General features: G+C 37.6%; 1 protein-coding gene across 1 annotated transcript; it reads right to left on the bottom strand.

Moving 5' to 3' along the window:
* Window positions 1-9,755: 9,755 nt before the first annotated feature.
* LOC130420425 (galectin-5-like) lies at window positions 9,756-12,603 on the bottom strand. The gene is made up of 6 exons (XM_056747709.1): window positions 12,382-12,603; window positions 12,162-12,281; window positions 11,682-11,711; window positions 10,442-10,530; window positions 10,062-10,218; window positions 9,756-9,902 (listed from the first exon to the last, which is right to left on the bottom strand). The coding sequence occupies exons 1-6, from the start codon at window positions 12,601-12,603 to the stop codon at window positions 9,756-9,758; spliced, it is 765 nt and encodes a 254-aa protein (XP_056603687.1).
* Between the last annotated feature and the right edge of the window lie 3,833 nt (window positions 12,604-16,436).

Here is a 16,436-nt window from a genome sequence, read left to right as displayed (position 1 = left end):
TCTGTCCAGCTTCCTCCCCCGCTATCGGATCCAACTCACCACCAGGTGGTGATCGGTTGACAGCTCCGCCCCTCTCTTCACCCGAGTGTCCAAGACATACGGCCGTAGGTCAGATGAAACAACAACAAAGTCGATCATTGACCTCCGGCCAAGGGTGTCCTGGTGCCATGTGCACTGATGGACACCCTTATGCTTGAACATGGTGTTCGTTATGGCCAAACTGTAACTAGCACAGAAGTCCAATAACAGAACACCACTCGGGGTTCAGATCAGGGGGGCCGTTCCTCCCAATCACGCCCCTCCAGGTGTCACTGTCGCTGCCCACGTGGGCGTTGAAGTCACCCAGCAGAACGACGGAGTCCCCAGTCGGGGCGCTTTCCAGCACCCCTCCCAGAGACTCCAAGAAGGCCGGGTACTCTACACTGCCATTTGGCCCATAGGCGCAAACGACAGTGAGAGACCTATCCCCGACCCGGAGGCGCAGGGACGCGACCCTCTCGTTCACCGGGGTAAACTCCAACACATGGCGGCTGAGCTGGGGGGCTATAAGCAAACCCACACCAGCCCGCCGCCTCTCACCCTTGGCAACTCCAGAGTGGTAAAGAGTCCATCCTCCCTCGAGGAGTGTGGTTCCAGAGCCCAAGCTGTGTGTAGAGGTGATCCCGACTATCTCTAGTCGGAATCTCTGAACCTCACGCACAAGCTCCGGCTCCTTCCCCGTCAGAGAGGTGACGTTCCATGTCCCTAGAGCTAGATTCCGCGTCCAGGGATCGGGTTGTCGAGGCCCCCGCCTTCGACTACCACCCGTTCTACTTTGCACCGGCCCCTTACGGTCCCTCCTGTAGGTGGTGAATCCACGGGAGGGTGGTCCCACGTCGCTCCTTCGGGCTGAGCCCGGCCGGACCCCATGGGGGAAGGTCCGACCACCAGGCGCTCGCATACGAGCCCCAACCCCGGGCCTGGCTCCAGGGTGGGGCCCCGGCTGCGCCATACCGGGCGACGTCACGGTCCTCGAAATTGTAGTCATCATATGGGTTTTTTTAAATTATAATTATACTTTTCCTAAAAGTAAATGATGTGAAGCATCTTACACTGATTTTGAACATACAGGTGCTGGTCATATAATTAGAATATCATCAAAAAGTTAATTTATTTCCCTAATTCCATTCAAAAAGTGAAACTTGTATAATGTATACATTCATTCCACACAGTGGAATATATTTCAAGTGTTTACTTCTTTTCATTTTGATGATTATAACTGACAACTAATGAAAACCCCTTAAAGTAATCTTAAAGTAATCTCAAATTTGCACAATTTTATGTTGTATATTTTTCTGTATTTTAAAGTTAACAGTTTAAATTAAGCATATAAAGTAGCATATAAATACTAGTGCAATACTTTGTCATTATATGCAAGATTTTATTTTATCTAAAAGGGTTCAATACAACAGAGTTTAAAGCAAAGGTTTATGTGTAAAATTATTCAACTGACAAGTTGGGCGCACAGTGGCAGCTACATACGATTTTTATAACAATCGGTATGCCTAGGTTTTTTTAAGAGCAGGGTTATCCAGGGTGCTCTCATAAAACATACAGTAAAAAGTGCAACAATTAAGAGGGTATCAATAGAAGCTGTATGCAGACTGAATACAGTTTGATGAAGTAAAAAACAAAACATACTGAAACCGATCAATAGTCTATTCAACAGTGATTTTACGCTGTATGTGGTTGGAGTTTGAAAAAACTAACTGCTTCAAAGAGTTGTACATACTCAGTTTAGCATACCTGGGATCTTTTGTGCATTCCACGATTGCACCACTCTGCCTAGTTCAATTTGACTTTATCGACATGTCAGGTTTGAAATGCAGAATTTAGTCAAATTGTCCTCCATGTTGAGGACTTCTTGGTCCAGCAGGTGTACCAGGGCGTTTCAGTGGGTAGTTCACGCGATTGTTCACCTCGGGCCAAATTCTTTCCACTCGAAGATTCTGTTGGAACACAAACATGATTTTAGATGCTATAGGTATGGGAAATTAATTCCCATTTTAAATGCTTTGGCCATTTATTCTATATGTTCATATTATTATTCTATATTATTATGGCCTGCTGGGGTTGTATCTATGTCTTGACAGCATCTCTTGCATGTACAAGCACATGTAAAACTCCTTGCCATGGTCAACCCTGAGTTGGTCCCACATCCCATGGTTAACCACTGCAGATCTGGGATAAAATAATGTGTACATGTGCAAAGGGCTGCACTGAACTTAACTTATCCAATAATGAATATTACATTCAATGAAAAGAGAATATACATTGAACAGAAACTATTTTGACAATAACATTGGTTCTGTATGCATTCACCTGTAAACTTCCTCATAAATCACAAGGTTGTTTTTCACTGGCATGGTGGCATTGGCAACAATTTTGCTGCTATAACCATCAATTGCCACGACGTGCGTCAGTCCAAACATCACAAGCTTCTCGTTTTGGTCCAGGTGAATTTTATGGCCCATATATTCAACATTATACGGGATGGGATTTAGATTACGAGCACCCTGAAGAAATTTTGTATATTTTGATTAATGCAACTCTTTGTCACACGAGGCCAAAATATTCACTAAACATTTCTACAACAAATAAATCATTATATGCATGGGGTGGTTATATTATTCTAGTTGTTTTAAGTTCAACTCTTAAATATATTTAAGCTTTTCTAAAGATGATCTACACCAATCATCCATATTAACATTATGACCACTGACAGGTAAAGTGAATAACACGGTGTGATGGGGAGAACAACGACACTGACACGAAAGTTACAATAAATGGGCCCAGAGGGTACTTTTATTGAAGGCTCCTGGGGAGACAGGGGAAGACACAGAAGTGATGCCGGTCGAAGGTGCTGCTGATCCTTGGGGAAAGTGGCAGTCGTCTCTGGGTCTCGTGCATGAGTACGTCGAGGTATCATCCGGGTCAGTGCTATATCCGTCAGTATGACTCAGGCGGTTCAGTCCGTCGTTCAGCCCTCAGATTCTAGGGAAAATAATACGAGGCGCCAGTACGTTGCTCGGTATGCGTATGGAGATCAAGCTCACCTTCCCTAAGAATGCCAACAGCTTTTATAGCTGTTTGGATTGTGCCTTTAAAGACCGGCAGGTGTGTCTCATTGATTTCCCCCGTCTCCATGGTGACGCTGATTGCGCAACGGGTGACTCGTCACACACAGATTATCTTGTTACCATGGCACCTGTCAGTGACCGGGATATATTAGGCACCAAGTAAACATGTCCTCATAGCTGATGTGTTAGAAGCCGGAAATATGGGTGCCGAAATGTTTCTCGGTGTTTGAGAGTTATACCTAACCTATATTTAAAAAAATGAAAAAACAAAAACAGCACTAAATTTCGTGTTAAAATGTATTGTGGTCATTATGTCATGGTTAATCAGTGTTATTAAAGGAGTGGTATAATGCCCTTTTCACAAGATGTAAAATAAGTCTCTGATGTCCCCAGAGTGTGTATGTGAAGTTTTAGCTCAAAATACCCTACATATATTTTTATATACGTATCGCCTGCGATAATTAATAAAATAATTGTTACTCATCCAGTTTTTTAAATCGACTATGCATTCCATTATTCAATGGAGCTGCTGTGTTTCATGAGGCTTCGAGGAAATATAAAGTTGAATATCATTAGCATAACAGTGAAAGCTAATTCAGTGTCACTTTATTATATCTCCTAGAGGTAGCATGTATAATGCGAAGAGCAGAGGCCCTAAGACTGAGCCCTGTGGTACACCGTACTGGACTTGCGATTTGCGGGACACCACATTGTTTATTGCTACAAATTGAAAACGGTCAGATAAACAAGACTTAAACCATTTCAATGCTATTCTGTTAATGCCGACGTAATTTTCGACTCTATGGTTGAGTCTGCTGTGGTCAATGGTGTCAAATTCGGCACTAAGGTCTAGCAGTACCAATAACGAAATACAGCCACGGTCTGACGCAAAAAGCAGATCATTTGTAACTCTGATCAAAGCAGTCTCTGTACTGTGACATGCTCAAAATCCAAACTGGAATTCTAATTCGAAAGGTAAATTCGTGTAACGTTAATTTGACTTGGAGAAATAGTGATACGTTTGTCTCAAGGGGGGCCGCCAGGAATTTTGGGCCCCATGACAAAAAATCTTATTTGGCCCCTCTGCGTAGTTGTTGTCACCACATCTCTAGGACCTAACTGTCCTATCAAAAGCTTGACATAACTCTAATTAAAGGCTTGCAACTGTCTTGCTTCTTGTAGTTCAATACTAGTACTAGCACACTATTTACTGCTGGTGATTTGTACATGCATGCAAGTCTAGTATGCAGTTCACTATTTGATGCAAGATTAAAAGAAACCATAAAAAAAATGCTGAATGTTATCTTTTACAGTCTCAATGTATTTTTATTGTAAAATTTGACAAAATGGAAAATTCTCTTAACAAAATTATTATTATTTTTATTTATAATTATTATTATAATTATTAATGAACGATTTGAATAAAGATAAACGAACAAACTTAAATATATATGAACTTTTCAATCAAAATAAATTAACATCATCCTTTCAAAACAATGGAAACAGCTGATTTTTTTTACTTATAACTTGTAAAATGTAATTCCACGCCAGGGTTCTTATAGTTCTAAACGTTTCAATGTAGGCTAACACTGGTCTGTTGCTAGCTATCTTATTTCACTAAGGATATTAAGCCAATAGGTTAATACCACTCACAGTCTTTAGGCTACCCACCTTTCTTGGTGAAAAACTGGGTTACAGTTTTATACCCTTTCCTTTGTCTTTCCTCTCTTTCACTTTTTGAAAACCAGATTTAGATTTAACGTTACTAGGCAATATTGTGGTAACTGTATTTCTGGCGCATCTACTGACTGCAACTAAACACCGTCACTGAGAGAGCTAAGGCAGGACCAAACCATTTCATGCAGATACGGTCGGTCAATATGGATTTTTTTTGGTCAATGGGGATTTTTAACTTTTACTGCCAAAAACAAACAGATCATTAATTATATTATTATATAAATATATATACTGACTGATGATGGTTTAATACTTTTATATTAGTTTTTAACTATTTGGAGCCCCTGTCAATCATGGGCCCTTGGAATTGTCCTAACTTTTCCCCCCTATATGGCGCCCCTGTCTTGAGTATCTTCATTTCGAAAAACTGTGTATGGTTTGTAAACACGTGACGCTGTTCTCTCTCCCAAAAGCGGTCGTGACCGGACCAACAGGAAAACAAGTGTGCTTATCGAAAACAATGTGTTTGGTGTTCAAAGACGAGACCTTGTTTCTTGTTCGCTTTATGTGACCATACTTTATTGTTTTGTCGCTGGAAGCACATTCTCACAGCACTGGCTGCGTTTTCTGCTGAAAAGAGGGCGGAGAATAGCAGCTCTCTTGCACTTAAAGACACACACACCAAAACAGTGCGTTTCTTCTCACATGCAAAAGTGGGCATGAAGCGCATGGTATATTTAAAGAACTGTGTTGTTCTTTGAGCTGAATCTTCACAGGCACAATATGTGGATCCCTATGATTTATATTAGATTTGTGTAAAAAATCACCCCTTTAAACCAACACTAGTCTGTCGATTTGTAAATGAACCCTAACTCTATATCATAACAGCAGGTGTTCATCATTAATTATTAATCATCACATAATGAATCACTTCATTATCTCATTATCTTCCACACTGATTCAGTGTTACTTTAACACCCTGTAAGGTGGACAAATATATAGACACACAACAGTGTTCATTTAACACTGGCCAATTTGCTTTGTAGGAGTCATGACACACTAAAATAAATTAGATAAGGTCTACCAAATATTTATCAATATGAATTAATTATAGAAATTGAGTTAACCTATAGTTTACTTTGCTACCTAATATATTTAAGTACAATTTAAAGCGGGTGAAACACATAGGGTTTCTGCCAATCTCATATTAATCTTGAGTACCTATAGAGTTGTATTGCATAATTCATATCTTCGAAGAGCATTTAGTTTGATCACATTTATAACAGACAGACACAGCTGAACGATTGTTTCCGAAAACATACGGCGCGTGCAGGGTAGGCTGAACCAAAGTTTCACTCACCGCATGTGGTTCATGTCCGCCATCTTTTAGCCCTGGGACAGCTCCTTATATCAGTTTCAAACGATCTACAAATCCAGCGTTATATCCACAGTTTATATAACATTCATCACCCAAATGCAGTGAACAAACAAACACCTGAACTTCTCGTACGTATGCTCTCTCTCTCTCAAGCTTACAAGTGAAAGTGACGTCTGCGCATGCTCCTTCTCCTGCTCTCGTGTGGCCGTGCCGCGTGCTTTTTTCTGAGAGAATTATCTAATAACGGACTATGAAAAGTTCTGGGGGTTCCCCCTAATAAGACTTTTTTTGATGGGGGTTAGTCTCGCAATATACAATTTATACAAAATACACAATCTATTTAAAAATGATAAGCATAACTATTTACTATTTATTAAAAACAGGCTTACAGAAAAGAACAGGCTTCTTTCACTGTCCTGTACTAAGCGGTCTTTAGATATGGGGCGCGGCGTTTCAAATTGAAAGAGACAAGACATCTAGCCCATAAACAAACTTAACATAAACTATTGTAAATAATTAATTCACAAAATGAATTTATTCACATTTGTCATTATAATTTTTACTCAATTACAAATATCTGAGGGACCCCCCAAATTTAATTTTTTACTTCTTATGGGGGATCCCTAATGCCTTTTGGGGGATCCTGGATCCCCCCAGCCCCCCTTCAATTCAAGCACTGGCCAAGACCCGACCTCAACTTTCCCAGCCCCATGCTGGCCCACACCGCCACAAGCCGCCTCAGCAGTGGAGCATGTCTCCGCTGGTGGCACAGACCTATCTTCAGCTTTTCTCTTTTTCCTTTGCCACGTCTATGTCCCGCTACTCCTCCATCAAACTCTAGCATGAGGTTGCCTCTGGTAGCAGCGCGGGTCCTGGCTTCCTTGCCTCCTGACTTTACTTCGACCTTTGCCCCAGGGAGCCGACCCAAGCGCGTGGCTGTCTCTGCTGGCAAGCTTTCCTTCAAAAGTGGCTTTGTTTATGATTTCTAGAAAATGATGACCAGGGGTGTATTCCAGAAAGCTGGTTATGTGACGTACCCGGGTAAGTTTAAGGGTTAGTTAGCTGATAACCTCTACTTTCGGTTCCAAAAACAGAGGTAAATTTCTGGGTATGTAAGATACCAGAGCAACTCACTCTGAAGATAACTTGCTCCGGAGTAGGTTATGTTCCAGGGTTACTTCGTTTTAAGGAAATGTTACTGAGCTTTAGGGGTTGTCTGCGCATGTGTGCGCTTTTGATGAGCATCAAGTGGGCGTGAAAGCACAGATTACGTATAATATATAATAATTTTACGGCAATATTACAATTACATTTCCAATCTCAACCATCGCAATTCAGAATTCACAACTACTTGTTTTATTACCTTTATTATTTAACCTTTTAAAATGAAATAATCTTTGAATAAAATAATGTAAGATGTTATTGTTTAACTTTATGTATTTATATAAATACTGTATAAACTTTGAATTAGGTTTATTAAAACATCTCCAAATATCACTGGATAAATAAACACACCTTACAATTTCCAACAGTTAATGGATGTTAATAGGGAAGTATTTTAACTCCATTGCATATCACTACTCTTGTCCACTTATTGGGCAATATTTGATGCATTAGGTCAAAAATATTTGTGGCCTTATGGTTAGAGAGCCAGATTTAAGACGCAAAGGTTGCAAGTTCAATTCCCAGGCTGGCAGGTTTCCAAGGCTTTATTAGGTCATCACCTATGGCATACTGTTCACATATTTAAATTCTTATTATAATTTGATATACATTTACATAAACAAATACATAGAAAATTTGACTTAAGATTTTCATACTGACTATTACTTAAAATGTATTTCTGATCCTCAGCCTCCTACAGTTTAGTAATGAAAGGTCTTTCTCCAAATTACAATGAGCCTTTCAGGTTCAGCCGTTTCCACCTCTTTTAACATTTGGAAAGCCATGCACTTTTAGCAAACAAAGTGAATAGAAACTAAATATATGTGTATTTGAAAGGGATATTTAAAGGCTATAATATTATTAAGTTTGACTGGGCCTAACATTTTAAACCTTTACCTCTGTCCTAGCAGACCTTCATCCCCTGCTGCAAATTAATTATCATTCATAGTGTAGTGTACTGAAAAGCATTAGTCTATTGTTACATTACTATTAGTCTCCATTAATATGACTACATCAGCAACTGTTGCAAATAAAACTGATTCAAGGCAAAGTCAGTTTTCAGAAAACCATATAAAGGTAGATTACAGGAAACATACAGAGAAGGAACAAAAAAGAGGTTTAATACTGCCTTCAAAATTAGTAATATGATTAAATACATATACATAAAACAATTTTGGTAAAACACCATGGATACGTTAAAATAACAGTTACAAACATCTCAACACATCTACAGTTTATGTAACAAAGATAGCCATGATGAGTAAATATTTTAAATATTATAGTATAAAATACTGCATATATTTTTTTTATATTTATATACTCAATTAAATAATAAATTTATGTCTTTTATGGTTTTATAAACAGATAACTTAAATAATTGTCTTTTTCTGGTCATTTGGGTTCAGCGGGAATAGTGTAGTTCACCACTTTTTTGTTTAATGTCTGCTGCTTCATGGGTAATCTTCCGATGTGTGGTCTGGTGAAGTGTGAAGATGGTTGTGTTCTGCTGTTGTGTGTGTGCAGATAGAAGAACTGAGGTGTGATCAGCTTTAATGAAGGCACCTGTAAATCAATGAGATTTACAATTTTGTCACCATTGTTGAGATTCATAAGATAATTCTTGATGTCTGAAAGATTTAAATATTACGTCTCTTTAATCTGTGAAAATGTGTAAATTTCATAAAAGCATTTATTAGACAACTGTAGCACATAATTAAACTAAGAATATTAAGTCTAAATTGACATGTCTCCTATGTTCATCACATATTAGATGATACAGTAGCTGTGAACCGAGATAATTAGCTCATGTTTGCCTCTAAAACACACTATTATAACTAGATCCAAACTAAAGGAAACACTAAAGACTTCTTTTTGTTGATGTTTTCTTCAGTGATTGTGTTTGTTATCAGCAGGTGTTCATCATTAATCATCAATCATTACTTCATTAATCACATTAATTATCTCATTAACTTTAACTCTGCTTCAGTGTTACTTTTTAACACTCTGATTGAGAATTATATAAACACTAAAAGTGTTAATTTCTAATACATTATTTCTCCTTTCTACTCTATCATGATAAAACATTACTACAACAAGAACGTGTTGTTTTCTTTCCTTAAAAGAAAAGGTTAATATGCAATGTAACAATACTTAAACATACATTTCTACTCAAAAGGTTTTAATAGGTTGGGGTAAATATTTTTTAAATATTTTCATGCACTAAACGTAGTATATAGTGTTCCTCAGGCGGAACTACGGAAGGTTATATGGGAGAATACATGCAAGGTTGCATGTTTCTTATTTTACTCAACACTTCTAACATGCAAGTAAGAAAAACCAAATGAAATGATTAATAATCGATATAATGATGTTAAGACATGATTTCAGAAAAGGCATTTCTCCTGGAGGACTCCTCTCTAGGGCTGCACAAATATCAACTGGACATCACCACTTATTTCCAAAACATCAATGTCTTTTAGTTCAATGTATCGATGAATATAAGTGTGAACTTGTATGCCACTGACAAACACGCTGTAATTATTGTCCTTACAACAAATTGCCATCTGAAATGAAAGACAAAGTAAAATATAAAAATATTTTTTTTTGACAAAATAAGTTCAACCAACAAATCAAGAAGTGTCAGATTTGTCTTTCCACTTCTAGTTGATCACATTGAGCATTTAGAAAGTGTATATACAGGGATTATAAAACTGAATGTCTACCTGAAAAGGTTGTCCTCTTGTAAATGGCATATCATCGTATTTTTCTGGTTTGCCCCACTCTCCTTTCTCATAGTTGTTTAGCACAACAACATTCTTGTCTAAATGACAACAGAAGTTGAACGCAACTCCAGTTTTGTGCCGCAGATTAACTTCTAAACTGTGGGTGAAAAGAGAAGAGGACAGCTTCATTTATATATATATTAATGCACACTGTCTATATCTGAAAAACCTTTGTTGCCATGATGTGTCCAATAAATTATAAGTTCTTATAAGATGATCCAGCACTGATTGTAACATTGCAGTGGTAGATTTATGGCAGATCTTTTGAAACCCTATATGTGTTATTTCATGTGCAACAAAGAATAATGCTGATGTCAAACCTTTTTGCATGCAGAAAGATATGTCCTTGGATGAGAATGGTTTTGCCAGCATACTGTCCACCATAGAGGATGCTTTTGTACGGGACCCTCTGAATGGGGGTCAGAATAAACATTTATTATATCCTGCAATGGGATCCTCCAGTGTTAAATAAACACTATCAGTGTTTATATAACTATCACTCAGAGTGTTAAAAAGTAACACTGAAGCAGAGTTAAAGTTAATGAGATAATTAATGTGATTAATGAAGAGATGATTGATCATTAATGATGAACACCTGCTGATAACAAATTAAGTCGCTGAAGAAAACATGAAAAATAAGAAGTCACCCTGAGAGTGTTTAGTGTTTCCTTTAGTTATGCTCTTACCATTGTTACTTCTTTAATTAATTTTTGGTTAGCTGTAATAGTGAGCTAATAATGCACAAAACAGAAAAACAAAGCTCAATATTATTCTCCACTTATTTATGGTATTTGATACAGTTATGACTTTGTAGGTGACTTTCATAATTTTCAGACTTAATTTTGAGTTCCTGACTCTGAGATAAAGCACCACAGTGATATATTTTATAATGAAAGTACACTCTTAATAGAACAAAAAAGCCAACAGTTTGAATCAGTTAGACGTGAAGAATCGCTATAAGATCTCAACAATGGTGACCAAAGTTGTATATTTTATTTTAGTTGAAATGCATGCTGGGAGTCATGTAATATTTTTTTTACTCCGCATGCATTGCAGCTAAAATATTACGTCTCTTGAATCTGTGAAAATGTGCACATTTCAAAAAAGCATTTATTAGACAATTGTGCCACATAATTATACTAAGAATATTAAGACTAAATTTGACACATCTCCTATGTTCATCTCAAATTAGATGACACAGTAGCTTTGAGCCAAGATAATTAGCTCATGTTTGGCTGTTATAAATGTGCCTCTGAAACACACTATTACAGCTAATTACAAAAAGATATCAAGTTTAAGAACCAAACTAAAGGAAACACTAAACACTATCAGGGTGAATTCTTCTTGTTGATGTTTTCTTCAGTGATTGTAATTGTTATCAGCAGGTGTTCATGATTAATGATTAATCATCACTTCATTAATCACATTAATTATCTGATTAACTTTAACTCTGCTTCAGTGTTACTTTTTAACACTCTGAGTGAGAATTATATAAACACAAACAGTATTAATTTAACACTGGAGGTTTTGCTGTGTAAAAAAGAATGTTAGATAACTTACGAACGTTCCTGGAATTGGAGCATGCAGAGGCTGTAAATGAAATTGAAGTGTTTATGAAAGGTAAAAAAAAATATCCAGCAAAATTCAGCTGTTAAATCAAACTGATTCAAAAGAAGTGGAAAAACTACAATACGGGGGTGATTTTTAACAAAAAAAAATATTGCAACTGAGCTGATATCTCAGTGAACAGCACAGATATAGTATATCAGAGATCATAGATTTGGTTTGAAAGTTGATGAGGACATACTAGATACAATAAAGGTATACTAGAAATATGCAAAAGTCTGCATATCCCAAAAAAACTTTAGGGAGGTACCTTATAAGAAAAAAACATAATGCTACAAAAAAACATATAAACATTAACATTGTGATACATAAAATTGTAGCAACGATTTAGAACATTGACTCAAGGTCACTTGCTATCAGGGTTTGGTTTTCTCAATAGTGCTGAAGAGTTATATGCATTTGTTTGTTTCTCACCTCAAGATACTGAACGAGAACTAAATTTACATCCACCATTCCACTCACACAGATGCTGTCCACGCGAGAGAACAAAACGCGATGTTTGTACTCCGAGAAGGGTTTCCCATTGGCACTTATCTAGAAAAACAAACAATATTATCGCTCCAAAAGATAAAGACATGTGCTGGTAAACATTGAACATATCTTTTTTTACAGACAGAACTGAAAAACCAATAACCTTGTATGATTCATGGGTAACAAAGATCTGAAGAGCGAATGGTTGGCCTCTAGGGAAGGGACATTCGTATGTGCGTTCTTCTGAGCCCCAACTACCGTTCTGTAAGGTGTTGTGCACTACATACTCATGACTTTTCTCATAGCGTGGGTTAACATGCAGAACGATATCAGAACAGTGCTGGAGGTCCACCTGGAATCTGAAGAAGATGAAACTGTAACACATATCGTTCTGACTTTCACCTGATGGGTCTAGAATAAAGCTGATTTTCTATTTGAAAGTCTTTGATTTGGACAATTAAACTGGAAAAATGGTAAATTAGCATTTTTTTATAAAACATCACTTGCATTTAATAAGGTGCAACATAAAAAAAATCTGTATTTTACTGGTTGACTAGGTGACACTTTTATAATCTTACAGAGGTGGACAATCCTGGGCCATAAAGTAAAAGTCCTGCCATATTTTTGTTTCACCCATGAACTCAGCAGCTGATTTCATCAGCGGAGGAACCAAAACATTTCTTTCAAGTCACAAGCCAAGTCTCAAGTCCTCAAAGAGTTAATGTTAATGAGATCATTAAGTGAGTAATTTAATGATGATTGAGTGATGACCTGCTGTTAACAATCAACATCACTGAAGAAAAGAGAAACACAAGAACTACAACTGACTTCAGCCACAGCCTTGGATGACATCAGCTGAAAAAAAAAACATTTTCACCATAATTGTGGTCAGTGTTTGCTTTAGTTGTGCTCTTGAGCCTTTCAGGAAGTGGATCTGTTTCTCCTCTACACCTATAGCTGGTATGTCTTGAGCGCACTGGAGGTCTCATAGACTCCCCACATTTGATTATTAAGCGCTTTAGGTGTACAGGAATACACAATTTAGCGCTATATAAATGTCTTATTCCTTCAAAGATAATTGCTTAAATAATTACAATATTTTTTTTATAGCAAACATTTGTTCAATGCTAAATCAAATATTGAATAGTTTGTGTTTCTGGTTTAAATCTCTCTATGTTTATGATCTGCATTTGGCTATAAAAACCTCCTTTTACACATGAACATTTATCATATGAACCTCAACAGTGGTGACAATTATAAGTCATACTGCATTGCATGATGGGAGTTTTTCAAGCATTGCAGCTTGAAGTATTTTGTTGAGCGTCACCATTGTTGAGCTTCATATGTTGGTTCTTGATGTATGACTTGAAGATTTTAAGTTAGCATTTGTTTCGCTGCTTTAAAAGTTTCTCACTGATAATGTTAGATAAACTTGAATGTTTTTAAACACTGAATGTACAGGATTCATTATGTTATACATAAACATGTTAAAAAAAAAGAACTATCTTGCCTCTGAACTTTTCAATGTTGGATCAACTCATCATAATAAAGAGGGAAGAGTTAAACACTTCTCAGAGCTGATCTCCCTACTCTACAAAAGTGCATGAATTGATACAGTGCAAAATCTAACTATAGGGTCAAGAGTCCAACAAAAGCAAACACTGATCTCCATGATGGTGACATCATTTAACCAATAAAACGTCAACATCTCAATTACAGCAGGTGTTCATCACTAATGCTCAATCATCATTTAATTACTCACTTAATGATCTCATTAACTTTAACTCTTTGAGGACTTGAGACTTGCTTGTGACTTGAAAGGAATGTTTTGGTTCCTCCGCTGGTGAAATCAGCTGCTGAGTTCATGGGTGAAACAAAAATATGGCAGGACTTTTACTTTATGGCACCAGGATTGTCCACCTCTGCTGGTTACTATAGGTCAGGGGTGTCCAAAGTCAGTCCTGGAGGGCCTGTGTCCTGCAAAGTTTAGCTTCAACCCTAATCAAACACACCTGAACAGCTAATCAAGGTCTCACAAAGCAGACTAGAAACTTCAAACAGGTGTGTTAAACCAAGTTGGAGCTAAACTCAGCAGGACTGTGGCCCTAAAGGACCGACATTAGACAACCTGCTGTAGGTCATACATCTGCAAAAGCTCTTTTTGAGGTTATATTTGCAAGTCACCATTAGTGTGATCAGTGTTCATTTTAGTTGGTCTGTTGGTTGTCATTAAAAGTAAATATTCTGAACTGTTTGCATGAAACATGTTTATATTCCTGCCTCAAGTGGAGGAGTTCAAGTATCTGGGTGTCTTGTTCATGAGTGAGGGAAGGATGGAATGGGAGATTGACAGACAGATCGTTGCACCTTCTGCAGTAATGCGGTCGCTGTACTGGTCTGTCGTGGTGAAGAAAGAGCTGAGCCGCAAGGCGAAGCTCTCGATTTATCGGTCAATCTACGTTCCTACTCTCACCTATGGTCATGAGCTGTGGGTCATGACCGAAAGGACAAGATCCCGGATACAGGTGGCCGAAATGAGCTTTCTCCGCAGGGTGGCTGGGTGATCCGTTAGAGATAGGGTGAGAAGCTCAGGGTAGAGCCGCTGCTCCTCCACATTGAGAGGGGCCAGCTGAGGTGGCTCGGGCATCTTTTCCGGATGTCCCCTGGACGCCCGGGACGGTATTCCGGGCATGTCCCCACCGGGAGGAGACCCCGGGAAGACCTAGGACATGCTGGAGGGACTATGTCCCTGGCTGGCCTGGGAACGCCTTGATGTGCCCCCGGAAGAGCTGGAGGGAAGTCTGGGCATCCCTGCTTAAACTGCTGCCCGGCCCAGGATGAAGTGGAAGAAGATTGATGGATGGATGGATATATTAAAAATAGACTTAATGCACAAAAGTGGGACAATTGTCATGAACAAGTAAAATTATATTACTTTAATTTCCCATAGCGCTCTCACAATAGTCAAAAGATTAATCTACAAATTGAGTCGGACACACAGAGAAATTAACAATCCACATATGAATCTCAACAATGGTGACAATCAACTGCAATGCATTCTGGGTGCATTGTACAAAACTCATTCATGATTATTTGGCACCATTGATGAGATTTGTATGTCAAGTGTCTCTCAATTGCAAAGAAGATTTTCTATTATAATCTGTTTAATAACTTTGTCATACATATAATAAAATATAAATGCTAAATTATATATTACAATCAACTTACTGATGTATTTTGAAGGACTTAGCAACAAAAGTTGCGTTATCAGTAAGATCTCTTTTAGTGTTATTACATCAGTGTACATAACAAAGTATTAATGCAACTGCCGAATAAAGTAATGAGCTGTGATAAAGTCAATAGTCCAACGAAAGCAAACCCTATTTACCATAATGGTGACTTAAAACATAATAAAACCACTTTAATGAGCTAGAGTTTTATCTCTGTTAATTATCGATGAGATCTTACACAGATGACAGAAATAAAGTGAAAGTGGTGTCTGTAATAATGTTAATGATGTTTGTGTTTAATTCTCCTCTGGTGAGATCTTGTCAGACTTCATGTGTTCATCTGTTATTTACACTTAACTCTTTCACCGCCATTGACGAGTTATCTCGTCATTTGAAAAAAAAAATTCCCCGCCAAAGACGAGTTATTACGGCAATCATTTTTTGTACTGCTGTACAGCAGGTGGCGCTATTACACACCTTTGGGAAAAAGTACAGAATCCCAGAACCTAGAACGTATATGTTTTAGCGGTTTTTAATGATTGTTCTGAGTGGAATCTGAGCGGAATCTGTGACAAAAAACGTTAATTATCTCAGCTGTTTAATCAAAATTATGCATTTTTGAAGAAACCTACCCACATAAAAAAAGAACACATAAAGATAGAAGAATACGGTTTCTTTTGTTTAAAAGCTGAGACTCTGTTCTTACATTTGACATATTGTTTGTGCATATATTCTTTACAGAAGATTTACTGTGAGGCAATAAAGTTGGGTGAAAATGTTAAAAAACGCTGCCGATGGCTGGCAACTTTTTTTAAAGAGGCTGGCGACGAATGAGTTAATGTTCATCGAAGGATTTGTGACTTCTGTGAGTTAAAAGATTATTTTAATGATGTACAGTATCTTCAAACAGTCATTACAGTAGTTTACCATTTATTATTATTTTTAAAATTTAATTTAAACAATAATCATCCCTCAAATTGTATCTGTG

The sequence above is a fragment of the Triplophysa dalaica genome, chromosome 5 (genome assembly GCF_015846415.1).
Source record: "Triplophysa dalaica isolate WHDGS20190420 chromosome 5, ASM1584641v1, whole genome shotgun sequence".
NCBI lineage: Eukaryota > Metazoa > Chordata > Actinopteri > Cypriniformes > Nemacheilidae > Triplophysa > Triplophysa dalaica.
The sequence above is the reverse complement of the archived record's forward strand: the minus strand, read 5'-3'. Positions and strand labels throughout refer to the sequence as shown.

Coding starts and splice junctions, on each gene's coding strand:
- LOC130420425 (XM_056747709.1), bottom strand. CDS start 12,603: ATGTGTTACAGTTTCATCTTCTTCAGATTCCAGGTGGACCTCCAGCAC. Junction 10,219..10,441: donor ATCTTTCTGCATGCAAAAAG/GTTTGACATCAG, acceptor TTTCACCCACAG/TTTAGAAGTTAATCTGCGGC. Junction 9,903..10,061: donor CAAGAGGACAACCTTTTCAG/GTAGACATTCAG, acceptor CTTTCATTTCAG/ATGGCAATTTGTTGTAAGGA.